This window comes from Camelus bactrianus, chromosome 11 (genome assembly GCF_048773025.1).
Source record: "Camelus bactrianus isolate YW-2024 breed Bactrian camel chromosome 11, ASM4877302v1, whole genome shotgun sequence".
In the NCBI taxonomy this organism is placed as follows: Eukaryota; Metazoa; Chordata; class Mammalia; order Artiodactyla; family Camelidae; genus Camelus; species Camelus bactrianus.
This window is the reverse complement of record NC_133549.1, coordinates 46,507,852-46,525,273: the sequence shown is the minus strand read 5'-3', so window position 1 is coordinate 46,525,273 and position 17,422 is coordinate 46,507,852. Positions and strand designations below refer to the sequence as shown.

At 36.3% G+C, this 17,422-nt stretch overlaps 1 protein-coding gene across 8 annotated transcripts in view; it reads right to left on the bottom strand.

The window, feature by feature from the left end:
- The window catches only part of LOC105081820 (protein FRA10AC1), a 68,708-nt gene that overhangs the window by 18,533 nt on the left and 32,753 nt on the right, over positions 1-17,422 (bottom strand). For 4 of the 8 annotated variants that reach the window (XM_074373938.1, XM_074373937.1, XM_074373936.1 and 1 more), the window contains 6 exons: positions 10,168-10,244; positions 8,781-8,876; positions 8,604-8,649; positions 5,987-6,063; positions 2,491-2,574; positions 1,829-1,913 (listed from right to left, as the gene is read on the bottom strand). In XM_074373938.1, the coding sequence (XP_074230039.1) occupies positions 1,829-1,913; positions 2,491-2,574; positions 5,987-6,063; positions 8,604-8,649; positions 8,781-8,876; positions 10,168-10,244 (465 nt within the window). Of the gene's footprint in view, positions 1-1,828; positions 1,914-2,490; positions 2,575-5,986; positions 6,064-8,603; positions 8,650-8,780; positions 8,877-10,167; positions 10,245-13,137; positions 13,217-13,271; positions 13,423-17,422 lie in introns of those variants that run through there. The other 4 variants (XM_074373934.1, XM_074373933.1, XM_074373939.1 and 1 more) reach the window with 4 other exon arrangements.

Here is a 17,422-nt window from a genome sequence, read left to right as displayed (position 1 = left end):
ATTTGAACTTTAATGTAAAAGGAAAACAAGGAAGCTCATTCAAGCCACTGTTACTTGGGAGTGCTTGCTGGTCCCTGCAGCTTAATCTAACCCAAACTGATACAATGGTCCAACCAAATTTGCAGTGATGAAAGGGAAAAAGCAACAAAGAAGGAAATGGGGGTGTGGGACAAAAGCTGAAATTCACTAAAAATGCCCTAAGTATCTACTACCTATATTAGGCATTGAGCTAGGAGCTGGTTAACTAAAAATGAATAAAACACTCTTTGTGTATGTAGAACTATGAGAAAATGCATCCTAGAAAAAAGTCGAAGACATTATTTTTTCTCCAACATCTCAAACATGGCATGCTAAAAAAGTCATTATCTTTCCCAAAATGATCCCTCTCATATATGTGGGGCAGGGGCTACTATGGGAAATCTCTGTACTTTCCCCTCAATTTTGCTGTGAATGTTAAACTCCTCTAGAAAAGTCTTTTTCAAAACTCCCCCTCTCGCTGTATTTCCTATTTCTCTAGTATCTGTTCTCAAAACAGGCAAGTCACATCTGATTTCTCATTTGCACTTACTTTGTATCTAACTAACTTATCATGTTCTAATAGGAAAATATAATTTGTTTCACGATTATGCACGTTAGAGTGTGAGTTTCAATAATATACTGGGTTTTTATAAATGGGGAATACAAATATTTAATTATTTATGTCTACTTTCTTCCCTCAACTGTAGTTCTTTTCTGAATGGCAGACACCATGTTTTAACCCAGCTCACCAAGCCCAGTCTTCAATAAATACTGGAAAACAATTAACCAATGAACCAGGGTTGAAAAAGCTGCTTTGTTTTATGCTTCTAGAAAGACTTAAGCTTCAGTATAATAACTTCAAGAACCTCCAACTGCTTTGGTGCTTTTTGGATTTGATACGGTCAATAACTATCCCAGAGATGAGAGCCAGTTCACAAGAAACTGAGGAACTCTCTGGGATACACCAAGTGCATGAATTTGTAAACAAGGTTATAAAAATGGACACTATTATTATCCTTAAGAATATTGTGAAGCAACCCACATATAAAAGGGACTACTGAAAACATTATTCAAGCAATGAAGGTCTGAGATTTAACTATTTAAGTGAAAAAGAAATTCTTACGATAAACAAATCTAAGATAACTTTTTAAATAGTTGTCTTTCTTAATACAAATGTACATTATGCAAAACATACAGATTTATGCAACATTCCCTCCCCTCCCATTTCAAACTGAGATCATCTGTTCCTTGGTCATCTTCTCTAGCTACAAATATGAAATTTAACATAGGAATAAAAATTGCTTTAATATTCATCAAAATAAGATGTAGAGACAGAAGGGAAATTTGCCATTATTAACTGGCACTGATAAGAGCTAATTTTACTAGAACAGACATTTATACAACAGAAGATGTGCATCTGTTTCTCTATAAATGGTAATTTGAAAAAAAAAAAGCCTATCAACTTCAAGTGTCATTTGTGAAATAAGACATCAATGCTGCAGTGTCAAACCAGTCATTATAATCACTAGAGGCTCTGCGAGAGTCAGGATAAAACAAGATCCAGTAGCTACTTGTATTTAACTATAGACTGTTCATGCCTCAGCTCACAAAGAGGCACCCTTGACTAAGGGGCCCTTTGTAAGTTTCATAGCTAAAGAGGTTAAATGGTCCAACGGAAACTTCACAGATGCAGGACAACTTAGACTTGAATTAGCATCTTTAAAAGAATAAGGTGGGGCACAAGAGTACATTAAAAAGTAATACTGTACATGAATAATAAATTTCTTCTATAAATATTCGGAAGGCATACCTTATTTTCTTTGTATCTGCTGAGATCTGCTATGCAATATTCCTTGAATAATTTATCATAGTATTTCTTTGCAAGTCTCTTCTCCCTCCATTAAAAAAAAAATACAAATCTTAAACATGGAAATTCAATCACTGCTTGGTACTTGGAAGCAATGTCAAATAAATAGCGCATATGATATAAATGTTTTAAAAGAGGCCTATTACTTACATGTGTATAGAATATCTGAATATTCACTATCAATAGTGGGTCTCTCAGGGAGGGAAACTCAAAGTCTGATAGAGATGAGGAGACTCTACTCTTTACTTTTTACCTTCTGTAATGTTTGACTTTTTAAAACCATTTTCAGGTATTATACTTTTCCAAAATATTTTTAAAATTAAAAAAAAAACGTATTACAAGACAATAAACAATTGTGTAAAAATTTTATAAATTATTTTTTAATGACAAAGTCAAGCAAGAAGAAGTCAGTTCAAATTGCTAAAAATTACCAAAAGAATCAAACCAGATTCAATCATCTGAGGCATGGTTTTATGTTCTTGATTCACAATTGTCCTATGCAGGGGCTGAATGCTTTGGACAGCTGACAAGGTAAGCAAACACTCAGAGCAGAGGAGAGAGGACTATAGCATTTGATGCATTATTCCTCACGTGGCTAAAATTACCAATTCATGTCCATTTCATCCTCCTCATTCCATAGAAATCTATGATTTTCTCGTATAACATCCATGTCTGTCTTGTCATTTTCCCTGGAAAAATAAAACAATTTTAATTTAATATGAACACAAAATTAGTCAAATTTAGGAGGTTAAACAGTTCTGAGATTTTTTCCACACCTGAGTAAAAATAAGATACACAAAGATAAAGACAGTTTTATCTGTGAGTAGGTATGTATATATATTTATAAAATGTATTTAAGTATATTTTCAAATGGCACTTACAAAGAATGCTGCTACAGAAGCAAGTTATCAACACTCATTTATGGTAAAAACTCTAACCAAAGTGGGTATAGATGGAATATATCTCCACATAATAAAAGCTATTTATGACAAACCTACAACTTTTCAATGGTGAAAAGCTGAAAGCCTTCCCACTAAAACCTGGAACAAGACAAGGATGCCCACTCTCATCACTTCTATTCAATATAGTACTGGAAATCCTAGCCATAGCAAATAGACAAGAAAAAGAAATAAAAGGAATCCAAATTGGAAGAGAAAAGGTAAAACTGTCACTATATGTGGATGACATGATACTATATATAGAAAACCCTAAAGGCTCCACAGAAAAACTATGAGAGCTGATAAAAGAATTCAACAAGGTAGGAGGATACAAGATTAACACAGAGGAATCAGTTGGATTTCTTTACACTAACAATGAAATATCAGAAAAGGAAAGTAAAGAAACAATCCCTTTTAAAATCGCATCCAAAAAAATAAAATACTTGGGAATAAATCTGACCAAGGAAGTGAAAGGCTTATATGCAGAGAACTACAAAACATCAAGTAAGGAAATTAAAGATGACCTAAAGAAATGGAAACTTATCCCATATTATTGGATTGGAAGAGTTAATATTGTTAAAATGGCCATACTACCTAAAGCAATCTACAGATTTAACATGATCCCTATCAAATTACCAAAGACATTTTTCACAAAACTAGAACAAATAATCCTAAAATTAATATGGAATCACAAAAGACCCAGAATTACCAAAGAAATGCTGAAGAAAAAGAAAGAAGCTGGAAGAATAACCCTCCCAGTCTTCAGACAATACTACAGAGCTACAGTAATCAAAAAACCATGGTATTGGCATAAAAACAGACATACAGATCAATGGAACAGAACAGAGAGCCCAGAAATAAATCCACAGACCCATGGTCGGCTAATCTTCAACCAAGGAGGCAAGAATATACAATGGAGAAAAGACAGTCTCTTCAGCAAGTGGTGTTGGGAAAACTGGATATCAGCCTGTAAATCAATGAATTTACAACACTTCCTCATTCCATACACAAAAATTAACTCAAAATGTCTTAAAGACCTAAATATAAGACAAGACATGATAAATCTCCTAGAAGAAAACATAGGCAAAACATTCTGTGACATAAATCTTAGCAATGTTGTCCTAGGGCAGTCTAACCAGGCAATGGAAATAAAAGCAAAAATAAACAAATGGGACCTAATTAAACTTATAAGCTTTTGCATAGCAAAAGAAACCACAGCAAAACAAAATGACAACTTACGGAATGAGAAAATACTTGCAAATAATGCCACTAACAAGGTCTTAATCTCCAGAATATATAAACAGCTCACACAACTTAATAACAAAAAAACAAACAAACAAACAAAAAACCCAGTCCAAAAATGGGCAGAGGACCTAAACAAACAAGTCTCCAGTGAAGACATACAAATGGCCAATAGGTACATGAAAAAATGCTCAATATCACGAATTATCAGAGCAATGAAAATCAGAACTACAATGAGATATCACCCCACACCAGTCAGAATGGCCATCATTCAAAAGTTCATGAATGATAAATGCTGGAGAGGGTGTGGAGAAAAGGGAACCCTTCTACACTGTTGGTAGGAATGCAGTTTGGTGCAGCCATTATGGAAAACAATGCAGAGATTCTTCAAAACACTGAAAACAGACTTACCACATGATCCAGCAATCTCACTCCTGGGCATATATCCAGAAAGAACTCTTATTTCAAAAAGATGCATGCACCCCAGTGTTCATAGCAGCATTATTTACAATAGCCAAGACATAGAAACAACCTAAATGTCCATCGACAGATGACTGGATAAAGAAGTTGTGGTATATCTATACAATGGAATACTACTCAGCCATAAAAAAGAGTAAAATAATGCCATTTGCAGCAACATGGATGGACCCGGAGATTGTCATTGTAAGTGAAGTAAGCCAGAAAGGAAAAAAAAAATAAAAATACCACATGATATCAGTCATATGTGGAATCTAAAAAAAAAAAAAAATCAAAACAAATGAACTTATCTACAAAACAGAAACAGACTCACAGACATAAAAAAAAAACTTATGGCTACCAGAGGGGGAAGAGCGTGGGAAGCAGTAAATAGGAAGATCAAGATTTGCAGATACTACTATATATATAAAACAGATTAACAAGTTTATACTGTATAGCACATGGAACTATATTCAGTATCTTGTAGTAACTTACAATGAAAAAAATGAAAATGAGTATGTATATGTATAATTGAAGTATTACACTGTACACCAGAAGTTGACACAACACTGTAAATTAACTATATTTCAATTAAAAAAGAAAGTGAGTTAAATGGATAAGGAATCTACCCATCTCTATCATTGGTTTCAATTATACAAAGGGTGCTAAATTACCAAAGCTAGGATGAGAAATCTGAATAAACTAAATGGTTAAGGAAAAATGAATGAAAATAAGTTTCAGAATCTAAAATAAGTCAGTAACACCATCTTATTGCGATCTAATTCTAAAAATATATGAAGAATCTTTCCATACCTCATTTTACTAGTTTCCTAGGAAGATTGAGTAAAGAGGGAAGGAGTTGAAGATGATCTGTCAAGATGGTAACAGTCTGGGGCTAGAACAAGGGGTTGCTGGGGAATACAGGGTAAACTGAGAGGAAAGTTTGGGGTAGATGAGATGATATGAAGTTTTTTAGGGCTCTACCAACTCAGAAAGTTGTTAAATCAGAGGTAAAAACCCACACAAAACCAGGAGGCTCTGACAGAAGAGTCTCAGCTGTAAGGAGGAATTTCATGTGTGGGGACTATTAGTGAGGTTTCTTGTTTGCCCTACCTCTAAAAAGGCAATCCCAAACACTGAAGTCTAAACAGTTTATTATTTCAGAGATCCTTGTGGAAAAAAAAAAAATTACTGCAGAGTCAGGCACATGAGTATTCCTCAAATACCCTCTTATTGCCAGGATCAGCTCTGGCTAAGCAGGCTACCTGAGGCCTGTTGCCAGAGAAACAGGGTTCATGATGAGCTACTTAGCTAGAAGCTATGGATGGCCTCTCCATCCGACGATGTAACAAAGAAACTGGAATGGAAAGCAGCAGAAAAAGGACAGAATCAGAAGACACAGTAGCTGTGAGTCTTGAAAGACATCCATACCCTCTTCCCATTGTGTAAATTTCATGACACTTACCCCGATCGCCTGAAGTCTTCTTTTTTGCCACCGTAATATAAAATATAGTCATTTACAAACTTTGTATGCCTTTGATACTGAAATGCAAAAAATTAAGGATTTTATTTGCTCAGAAGTTGTTCTGTGTCAATAATATATTAGTGAGTTAGGGGGAAAGCACAGTGTGAGTATATTTAGCTTTAAAAAATATGCAAATATATACTATACATGTCTATAAATTCAAAAAAGACCTAAAAGGGTAAATACTAAACTGTTGAGAGTGAACACAGTAGAGAGGCTTTCACTTTCTACTGAATACTGTTATATTGTTTTGAACATTTTCTATCAGTAACTCTCTGGGGATAAAGAGAGCTTCCATCCTACTGCTGAACTACATACAGCCTCATACCACCACTCATTTTCATTATCACAATATGAGAAATAAGCTTTACTTCCTAAAGTTAAAGGTAGGGGTAGAATTTTTCTTTCATTATTTTAAAACACAATTTAGCTATTCCAGTAACAATAAAGCCTCTGAAATAGAAGATGTAACTTTTATAATATTAAATCCTAACATTAGACTTTTAAAAATAAATAAATAAGAGATCAGATGTTATTTCATATACTTTCTTTTAATGTTCAGAGAAGCTACAGTCATGTTTTTTCAATGCAATATAACAAGATACATAAGCATTTTACATTTTGTTTTAAAAAGCTCACTGGTACTCCCACTAGAGCTGAACATGCGTATAATAGAACTCTAATACTGTCTGTGACTACACCCTATTATATTGAACAGTGATTTCATTGATCACAATGTGTTCTAATAGAATATTGAATCAAAGCATAATTCCCAAACTGGCAACAAAGCAATTAACATTTCAGAAAAGAAAAAAACAAAAAAAAAGAAAAGAAAAGCCAGATACCCAGCAATCTGGGTTCTATCTCTTGGACTATCACTAACTGGTCATGAGATGGTGGCAAGTCACTTAAACCTTGGGTCAGCAAACTTTTTCTGTAAATAGTAAGTATGCAGGCCATATGGTCTTGGCAAAACTACTCAGCTCTGCCATTTTAGCCTGAAAGTAGGCACAGATAATAACTATATGAATGGGCATGGCTGTGTTCTAATAAAACTTTTATTTACAAAAACAGGTGGGAGGTGGGACTTTGCTTCCTGGAAGATGGAGCAAAGATGTACAGGTGACCTTTGAACAACAGGGTGGATAGGGGCCTCCATCCTCCATGGTGTCCAAAATCTGCATATAACTTATAGTCAGCCCTCTGCATCCACGGATTCAACCAACCACAGATTGTTAGTACTACAGTGTTTACTACTGATAAAAATCCATGTATAAGTGGAGCTGTACAGTTCAAACCCTGTGTTGCTCAACTGTACTTTTCTCTATTCTTTCCACTAAGAACAACTAAAAACCTTAGAAATTATATATAAAACATAAGAAGACTCTGAAAGGTAGCGAGAAAAGGGCAGACCAGCTAGGGACCTCAAGACCAATGGTTTATGATACAGTGGTGAGCTTCCCTGGTTTTCTTTTTACTTCATTAATCCCTGACTTGGAGGTGAAGAAGCTGGCAATGTGGAAAAGCCAACAAGCACCGACAAAATAAGTCCCAACAAAAGCCTGTTCTAACAAGTAACTAGGAGAAAGAGGCAGCCTAGGAAGACAGATAGCATTTAGCTAGACAATAATTACTCTACTCCAGCCAAACACTCTAGAAAACCTACGGCCCCACCTCTAACCATGCCGGAAAAGGGGACCTAGACTTTCGCCCTCATCAGGCTGTAACTAGATGCTCCAACGTCCCCAGCTGAGTGGTATCACAGAAGGCAGAGCAGATGTAGAGATGCTAAAGGAACAAGTGGCAGATGAGATCCATGGAAAGCTAGGCTACTGGGTTAGGAGATAAGAGGAATAAGTAAACTGGTGACAAGAGAACTTCTATAACTTAAAGAAAGGAGTCAGGAATGATAAAGTGAAAGACGTGCTTACAGGAGAGCAGATGTGTCCAGCTGACATTGTCTCCTTCTCCCAATCCTCACCATAGCAATAAATACCCAGAAAACTCTTCATTCTTCAATATTCCCAACAGTCATATGGATGGCCAGTGGTAGCAATTAGTGTAATAAGTTACAGTTTTATCAAAAAATTGAGCTGAGACACAGCTTTAACAGGGAAGTTAAGGTATAGCTTAAAGATAGCCCCAACTCATGTCTGAAAGTTGAAGCCACAGCAGGCATGAGAGAGATCTATTATTAAGTACAAGTTTTACAAAGACCTTAAGTAGCCAAGAACGAGGTAGGAAGACAAAAAGTTAAAATGAGACTGAAGATAATAGCATAAAAATGAGAAATGTTGACAGTTTGACAAAAATAGGTTGGGAAAACATGCAAATTCATGGACTTTGTAAACCTCTTTATAGAAGATTAGTTAATATGTTTTATTATTTTTTGTCTCTAAATCATAATATACATTGTAAATAAGAACTGCACTGAAAAGTATAAATGAAAAATTCCGTATCTTTAAATATGAAATATGTCTATCTGACTTCACAAGATTTTATGAAATAATTTTAAAACTTGTATTAATTATAAAATTGAGAAATAGAAAAAGGATACAGCATCCATAGCTATGAGATGAAACCTTCTATTTCTTGCTTCTTCCCTGTTAAGACAAATTTTATTTTAAGCAAATTCAAATGTCTACATTTAATTCATATAATAAAATCCCCAAGTTTCCGGGTTTGCAAAAACATCTTGAACCAAAAAAAAGTAATTTACATTGAAGTACCATACCTGTCCAGCAATTCTGCTGCAACTTGTTTATGGACCACCTTTCCATGTTTTTCTTTCTGAAATGGCTTTTTGAGCAGTAAGTCATCTTCAACTGTCCTGGTTTATCAAGAAGAAAGATTATTACAAGAGTTTACTTTTCCTGTTTCCTTATATTATTATGGTTGGAACATGTTTTGAAGATTTCAACTCTTATCTAAAAAAGACTCGCTGATCTTTAATGAGAAATTTTACATCCCCTTCAATAGACTAATTAATATCTTAACTTTATTTAATACCTATAAAAGGAAGAAGATGAAACTAACAAATATGTGGGTTCTGGTGCCAGACCACCTAGGTTCTTTGGTTCAGATTTTGGCTCTGTCATTCACTATCTTTTGCGCCACAATTTCCTTGTTTATAAAGTAGAGATAATGAAGCTCTCAGTAATCAATAACATGGAAAAAGAAAGGCTGACTATAGATGATATAGTCTATAGACGATTAGCCTTAGTTATATAAATAGATATAACCCTAGAGCACAGTAAATTACCCAACTAGATTTGCTCAAATTCTGTTCTTACAAAGTAGTATTTTGGAATGAAAAATCTTGACAATGTAAAGCACCATAAAATGTAATTTATTACATAATTATTTCTATTCTTTTGGTTATCCATGAAGACTGAGTACCCAACAAAAATGTTCAGTCCCAATTAGTAAGCTTAATATATTGCTTTCAGTGTGAAGGAATAAACCAATTTTTAAGTTTGCTAAATATGAATCAATCACTCCAAAGTTGATGGATAAAATCAAGTTTCTAAGCATTGAAAGCTGAAAACAATGCTTGAACACAGCAACTCCACCAAGATGTAGCCTCCTTGTAAGGCTCAGGCTTTATCTGCTAATAGTTCTTATCACTTCCCGTTCAATTAAAAACTTCCACAAGCTCCTTCCTCTGGCCACTTATTCTGCTCATTCATAAAACCATGAGAATTGTGCTGCATTACAATCTCATCCTCTGCACTAATCTCTTTCGAAGTCAGGTGCAGCCAAGCAAAGGGATCACCAACCAAGCCCCTTCTTAGCTATTACAGTCACAAGAGCCCTTGACAGTTAAATGAAAAGTAGAAATGCAAGAGTAATTTAAGAGCTTTACCTGATTTCCTTTTTACCCCCACACTCTCTTTCCATAAATCCTTTCACAGCATAAACCTTATTTTTTAAATTTTTCACACAACTGGGCTCAAATTTTTGAGTCAATTCATTAATAGTTTAATGAACAAAAATTCACTCAGTAGAGCATCATTGTCTTCACATGCAAACACCATCCTAAAACTCTCAATATTACTTATTTATACTCATCTCAATCTAGAAAGGATAGAGGAAACACAGATCAATAAAAAATTACTTACCTTTTTTTCCTTTTGCTAGATCCTCCACAGTGTTCATCATCACTAAAATCGGAGTCATAGCCTCCGTGACCATGCATCTGTTAAGAAGTATAGTCAGTTACTCAGAACCCAAGTTGCTCATTGTTAAGGAAACAGAATAGTCCACAAATGAGTTAACTTTAAAAGTCACAATAGTTTTAAAGGATCGTGGTGGGTATATCATGTTCATGGGCTATCTAGTCACCTAAAACTTTCATTCACTTTAAAGTAACAAACTTACCCTTCAGAAAATGAATCATTTTCACCTTAATTACCATTAGGCCAACAAGGGAAACTATTCTTTGACCTTTCCATTGGAAACCAGGTCTAGAAGCTGCCATGTCACTGCCTACAAGTTTCAGCAATGCTTTACTTAGAAAAAAAAAAATTTATTGAAGTACAGTCAATTACAATGTATCACTCTCTGGTGTACAGCACAATGTCCTAGTCATGCATATAGATACAGACATTCATTTTCATATTCTTTTTCATTAAAGGTTATTGTAAGATATTGAATACAGTTCCCCATGCTATACAGAAGAATTTTTAAAACCTTTTTATATATATTTTTATATACAGTGTCTAACATTTGCAAATCTCAAACTCCCAAATTTATCCCTTCCCATGGTAATCATAAGATTGTTTACTATGTCTGTGAGTCTGTTTCTGTTTCGTAGATGAGTTCAGTTTCCTTTTTTAGATTTCACATATAAGTGATCTCACATGGTATTTGTCTTTCTCTTTCTGGCTTACTTTACTTAGAATGATGATCTCTAGGTCCATCCATGTTGCTGCAAATGGCATTATGTCATTCTTTTTTATGGCTGAATAGTATTCTATTGTATAACTATGCCACAACTTCTTTATCCAGTCATCTGTCAACGGACATTTAGGTTGCTTCCATGTCTTGGCTATTGTATACAGTGTAGCTATGAACACTCTGGTGCATGTATCTTTTAGAATTAGAGTTTTCTCTGGATATATACCCACAAGTGGAGCAACAGTTTACTTCTATTTGACTCAGAGTAATAACAGTTGCTGTGTATTTATCATCAGCTTTGTTTCAGGCATTATTCCGAACACTGTTTCTAATTCTGCTACCTAGGAACTATTATCTCCACTTTAGAGATGAAGAACTCAAGGATGTTATGATATCACTTATATGTGGAATCTAAAAAAAATGACACAAATGAACTTTACAAAACAAAATTTACAGAACAGAAAAAGACTCATACACATAGAAAACAAACTTACGGTTACCAACGGGGAAAGAGGGAAAGTAAATTGGGAGTTTGAGATTAGCAGATACAAACTACTATACATAGAATAAACAACAAGATCCAACTGTATAGCAAAGGGAATTCTATTGAATAACTTATAATAAACTATAATGAAAAAGAATATGAAAAAGAATACTATATGTATAGCTGAATCACTATGCTGTATACCAGAAACTAACACAAGATTGTAAATCAACTATACTTCAACTAAAAAAAAAACTAGAACAAAATAAACCAATAATATGCGGCAAATATGTGACCAAGCTGATTCACCTGATTCTTAAGCCCATGAACTCAGTTACTACAAACTGCTTCTCTGGAATATGCTAATATTTTTATTATTATGTTTATTTATGTATTATTTATTATTATACTCCCATTAGTGTGAACAGTACACAATTGATGAAAATTTTCCTATCTTTTTTCATATGTGGAGATTTCCTTTTTCTTTTAAACCTAGTTTCTTCAAAGTAAAACACCTTGTTCTATGTTCTAATTAACTTTATTTTGTTTTAACTCATTTCTTAATCAAAATTCTTAGAAACACTGAAAGATCTCAACAGTCACTCAGTTGTTACAAGCTCCTGGTTTCAGCATTACACTGCATCTGGGAACACATTAATAGGGGATGGATGGATAACTTGACTATTTCATGTCATAAATACCCAAATCATATGGCTACCTGGAACCAGGCCTGGTCAAATATATATCACATTTTTTTAAACTCTAATATTCACTATAGCACGTACAGCATAAAGAGGAAAGAACTCCCTAAGCTTCACTGCACTGGACCTAAGAAAAATATGCTTCTGGTGCTGGCTACTTGAATAAACTACTTCATTTCTTTAGGTTTCATCAGCTAAATAAAGTGGCTACATCAAAAAATCCTTAAATCCTATGAGTCTGTGATCTTTATAATTCCATTTCAAACTCAGGTGTGGGGTATATATCTCTCTTCCTTGTCCCACAGAATTCAAGAGGATGGCTCCAGTGAAAGTCCAAGGCAAAAGTTTATGTCACAGTTCCAACTTAACCATCATTTACATCGGACACACCTGGATCTCACACTTTTTATCATGTTAACTCCTTGCACCTGCTGTTTTATCACATCTTTCCAAATCATACCAGCCTCATTCCTTGTCCTCACTTTCCTCACATGTTGATGGGGGACAACCACTTGTGTGGAGCTTAGAGATGTGTTCTGGGATCAGCCTGCCAGAATGTAATTCCTGGCTCTGCAACTTTTCGTGTCTTTGGCCGTGTTCCTTAACCTCTGGAAGCCTGTCTCCCCTTCTATAAAGTTCGGCTAACTAGAGTACCAGTCTCACAGTACTGGGCATTAAATGAGTTACCGCATACAACGGGTTTTAGAACAGATTCTGGTACAGTAAAACCCTATCAACGTTAATTACTGTTATCGTCGTCACCTGGTTCCCACACCCCGCGCCACCACCTCCTACTCTTGCTCCCCTTCCCTGTCTCATTTTTCTCACTGGCGGCTTCATCCATTTCATACCCATTTCAACTTAGTCGTTGCACTAAAAAAGCACTCACTCCAGACTACGAAGCAACTGACAAGGCCCGAGAAAATTCGAGAAGGGAGACGCCGGATGTCTCCAGAATCTATCACATACATACATACAAACATACATAAAATTAACTAGTAACATACGAACAAGTTTCGAGGTCCTTCCCGACCGCAAAAACACTCATGACTCTTCTCACACACCCCTCCCTTCCTCCCTGCTCTGCCAAGTTAGTCCGTGCCCCTGTTCTTTGCCGGCGTCTGCAGCGACAACTCACGACCTGAGCGAGCCGTGCAGCACTGGCCCCGTCCCCCAGGTCGCGCAGACCCGCCGCAGCCGCCGCCGCTGCCGCCGCCGCTGCCGCTGCCGCCGCTGCCGCTACCGCCGCAGCCCGCTCCCCGCCTACGGGTCCCGACTGGTCGCTGCTTCCGGTCCGGCTCGGCCGCGCGTCTCACTTAAATGACACCGTCCCCCGACGCACCGCCCTTGTGCTACAGTCGAAAAAGCCCCGGGAAACAAAGGCAGCGGGAGAATAGGGCCGGAGGGGAAGTGGAGGCTCCCAGCTTTCCTCAAGTCACAGCATCGGGCTTTTTTCCTGGGCCTCCTCCTTCCATTTCCCTCCGGGATCCCAGCATGTAATATCGTGTTGCACTGCTCATACTAAGCCCACGCTCCTCGTTTGAAAATGTGTTTTGTTTTAGAAAAAGACCCTGCCTGAATATCACCTGCCGTCCTCCTTCTAGTAACCTTAGTAACGCCTCCTCGAGCATCCTCGCTGCGCGTCTCAGTCTCCGATCTGCCTCTCCTCCCCCTTATCCCTTCCCAACAAAACAGTTCTCATAATTAGAACAAAAATAACTTTCCATTGCTTCACGACCCACACAATAGATGCCATTCCAAATGCAGTGCTGGTGGCAGAGGAGCTCATCAAATATGCGAGGAAAGGATGAAGAGGGAATAGGGGATATTTCACAGGGTCTCGAATTCTCTGCAGACAAGTGACTTGGTGTATGTGAAAAGGGATCCAAAGTAGTTACTTAAAAAAAAAAAAAGAAGAAGAAGAAAAAGAAGGGGAAAAATACAAGCAGGAAAAGTTACATTATTTCAAGCTCCGCCAGGTTCTACCTTTTCTACAGTACGATGCCCTACCCTATTCCTTTGGTGCCTAGTTACTGAGTTCCTGTCTTGTCTCCCTCTGGCTGATACTAATCATCTTTGCTTCCTCCTCGGTACCCAACAGGGTTCTTTGGAATTCACAAGCGCTAATTAAATATTTCTTGAATTCAACTGGCTCAGCACTGACTTTTACAGCTGGCTCATTTTAGAGAAAACCTTGGCACGTAGTACACATTCATCGTTTTACACCATTTGCAGTAAATACTACATAACAATATCCTTATCCGTTCAAGCCCCACTTCTATCCCTGTTAGTAAATTACAGACACATCCTACTTTACCCAATGCAGTAAATGTGATCTTAAAATCTGTAAGTTAAATTATTGTAAATTCAATTATTTCAAAATGCAATCAAATTATACTTCAATAGAGCATTTGTTGAAAATATTTAAGGCAATAGGAAGCCTCATGATTTAACATTATACTATATTGAATTATTTTGCCAAGCAATTCCTTTTTTAGTAAATATCTAAAATATCTATTTAGTTCCTTTATTTATTATTAATAAAAACAAACACACCATTACCCAGTATCCAATTTACCTTCTACCAATATTTGACCTTTAATAGCATCTCCCTACCATTCTTTTTTTTTTAACATTTTTTATTGATTTATAATCATTTTACAATGTTGTGTCAAATTCCAGTGTTCAGCACAATTTTTCAGTCATTCATCGACATATACACACTCATTGTCACATTTTTTTCTCTGTGAGTTATCATAACATTTTGTGTATATTTCCCTGTGCTATACAGTGTAATCTTGTTTATCTATTCTACAATTTTGAAATCCCAGTCTATCCCTTCCCACCCTCCACCCCCCTGGTAACCACAAGTCTGTATTCTCTGTCTGTGAGTCTATTTCTGTCCTGTATTTATGCTTTGTTTTTGTTTGTTTGTTTGTTTTTGTTTTTGTTTTTTAGATTCCACATATGAGCGATCTCATATGGTATTTTTCTTTCTCTTTCTGGCTTACTTCACTTAGAATGACATTCTCCAGGAGCATCCATGTTGCTGCAAATGGCATTATGTTGTCGGTTTTTATGGCTGAGTAGTATTCCATTGTATAAATATACCACATCTTCTTTATCCAGTCACCTGCTGATGGACATTTAGGCTGTTTCCATGTTTTGGCTATTGTAAATAGTGCTGCTATGAACATTGGGGTGCAGGTGTCATCCTGAAGTAGATTTCCTTCTGGATACAAGCCCAGGAGTGGGATTCCTGGGTCATATGGTAAGTCTATTCCTAGTCTTTGGAGGAATCTCCACACTGTTTTCCATAGTGGCTGCACCAAACTGCATTCCCACCAGCCGTGTAGGAGGGTTCCCCTTTCTCCACAGCCTCTCCAGCATTTGTCATTTGTAGATTTTTGAATGACGGCCATTCTGACTGGTGTGAGGTGATACCTCATTGTAGTTTTGACTTGCATTTCTCTGATAATTAGTGATATTGAGCATTTTTTCATGTGCTTTTTGATCATTTGTATGTCTTCCTTGGAGAATTGCTTGTTTAGGTCTTCTGCCCATTTTTGGATTGGGTTGTTTATTTTTTTCTTATTGAGTTGTATGAGCTGCTTATATATTCTGGAGATCAAGCCTTTGTTGGTTTCACTTGCAAAAATTTTCTCCCATTCCGTAGGTTTTCTTCTTGTTTTACTTCTGGTTTCCTTTGCTGTGCAGAAGCTTGTAAGTTTCATTAGGTCCCATTTGTTTATTCTTGCTTTTATTTCTTCTAGGAGAAAATTTTTTATATGTATGTCAGATAATGTTTTGCCTATGTTTTCCTCTAGGAGGTTTATTGTATCTTGTCTTATGTTTAAGTCTTTAATCCATTTTGAGTTGATTTTTGTATATGGTGTAAGGGAGTGTTCTAGCTTCATTGTTTTATATGCTGCTGTCCAGTTTTCCCAACGCCATTTCCTGAAGAGACTGTCTTTATTCCATTGTATATTCTTGCCTCCTTTGTCGAAGATGAGTTGACCAAAAGTTTGCGGGTTCATTTCTGGGCTCTCTATTCTGTTCCATTGGTCTATATGTCTGTTTTGGTACCAATACCATGCTGTCTCGATGACTGTAGCTCTATAGTATTGTCTGAAGTCTGGGAGAGTTATTCCTCCAGCCTCTTTCTTTCTCTTCAGTAATGCTTTGGCAATTCTAGGTCTTTGATGGTTCCATATAAATTTTATTATGATTTGTTCTAGTTCTGTGAAATATGTCTTGGGTAATTGGATAGGGATTGCATTAAATCTGTAGATTGCCTTGGGCAGTGTGACCATTTTAACAATATTGATTCTTCCAATCCAAGAGCATGGAATATCTTTCCATTTTTTAAAGTCTTCTTTAATTTCCTTCATCAATGGTTTATAGTTTTCTGTGTATAATTCTTTCACCTCCTTGGTTAGATTTATTCCCAGATATTTTATTACTTTGGGTGCTATTTTAAAGGGTATTGTTTCTTTACTTTCTTCTTCTGTTGATTTATTGTTAGTGTAAAGAAATGCAACTGATTTTTGAACGTTAATTTTGTAACCTGCTACCTTGCTGAATTCTTAAATCAGCTCTAGTAGTTTTTGTGTGGACCTTTTAGGGTTTTCTATATATAGTAACATGTCATCAGCATATAATGACACTTTTAGCAAATAGAATCCAACAACACATAAAAAAGATTATACATCATGACCAAGTGGGGTTCATCCCAGGGACACAAGGCTGGTTCAACATACGCAAATCAATCAATGTAATACATCACATCAACAAGAGAAAGGACAAAAACCACATGATCATCTCAATCGATGCAGAAAAAGCATTTGATAAAATTCAACACCCATTTATGATAAAAACTCTCGCCAAAGTGGGTATTGAGGGAACATATCTCAACATAATAAAAGCTATATATGACAAACCTACAGCCAGCGTAGTACTCAACGGTGAAAAACTCAAAAGCTTCCCACTAAAATCTGGGACAAGACAAGGATGCCCACTATCACCACTCCTATTCAACATAGTCCTAGAAGTCCTAGCCACAGCAGTCAGGCAAGAGAAAGAAATAAAAGGGATCCAAATTGGAAAAGAAGAGGTAAAAGTGTCCCTACCATTCTTAATATGTTTTTGTTTGTTGCTTCATTTTACTCTCACAACAAGCCTATGCTGCATGCAGTGTTATTAGTCCCATTTTGCACATAAGAAATAGAACTTAAGGCCACAGGCCTGGTGAGGGTCTAGAACTGGGAGTTCTTGTCTCCCTACAAGACCCAG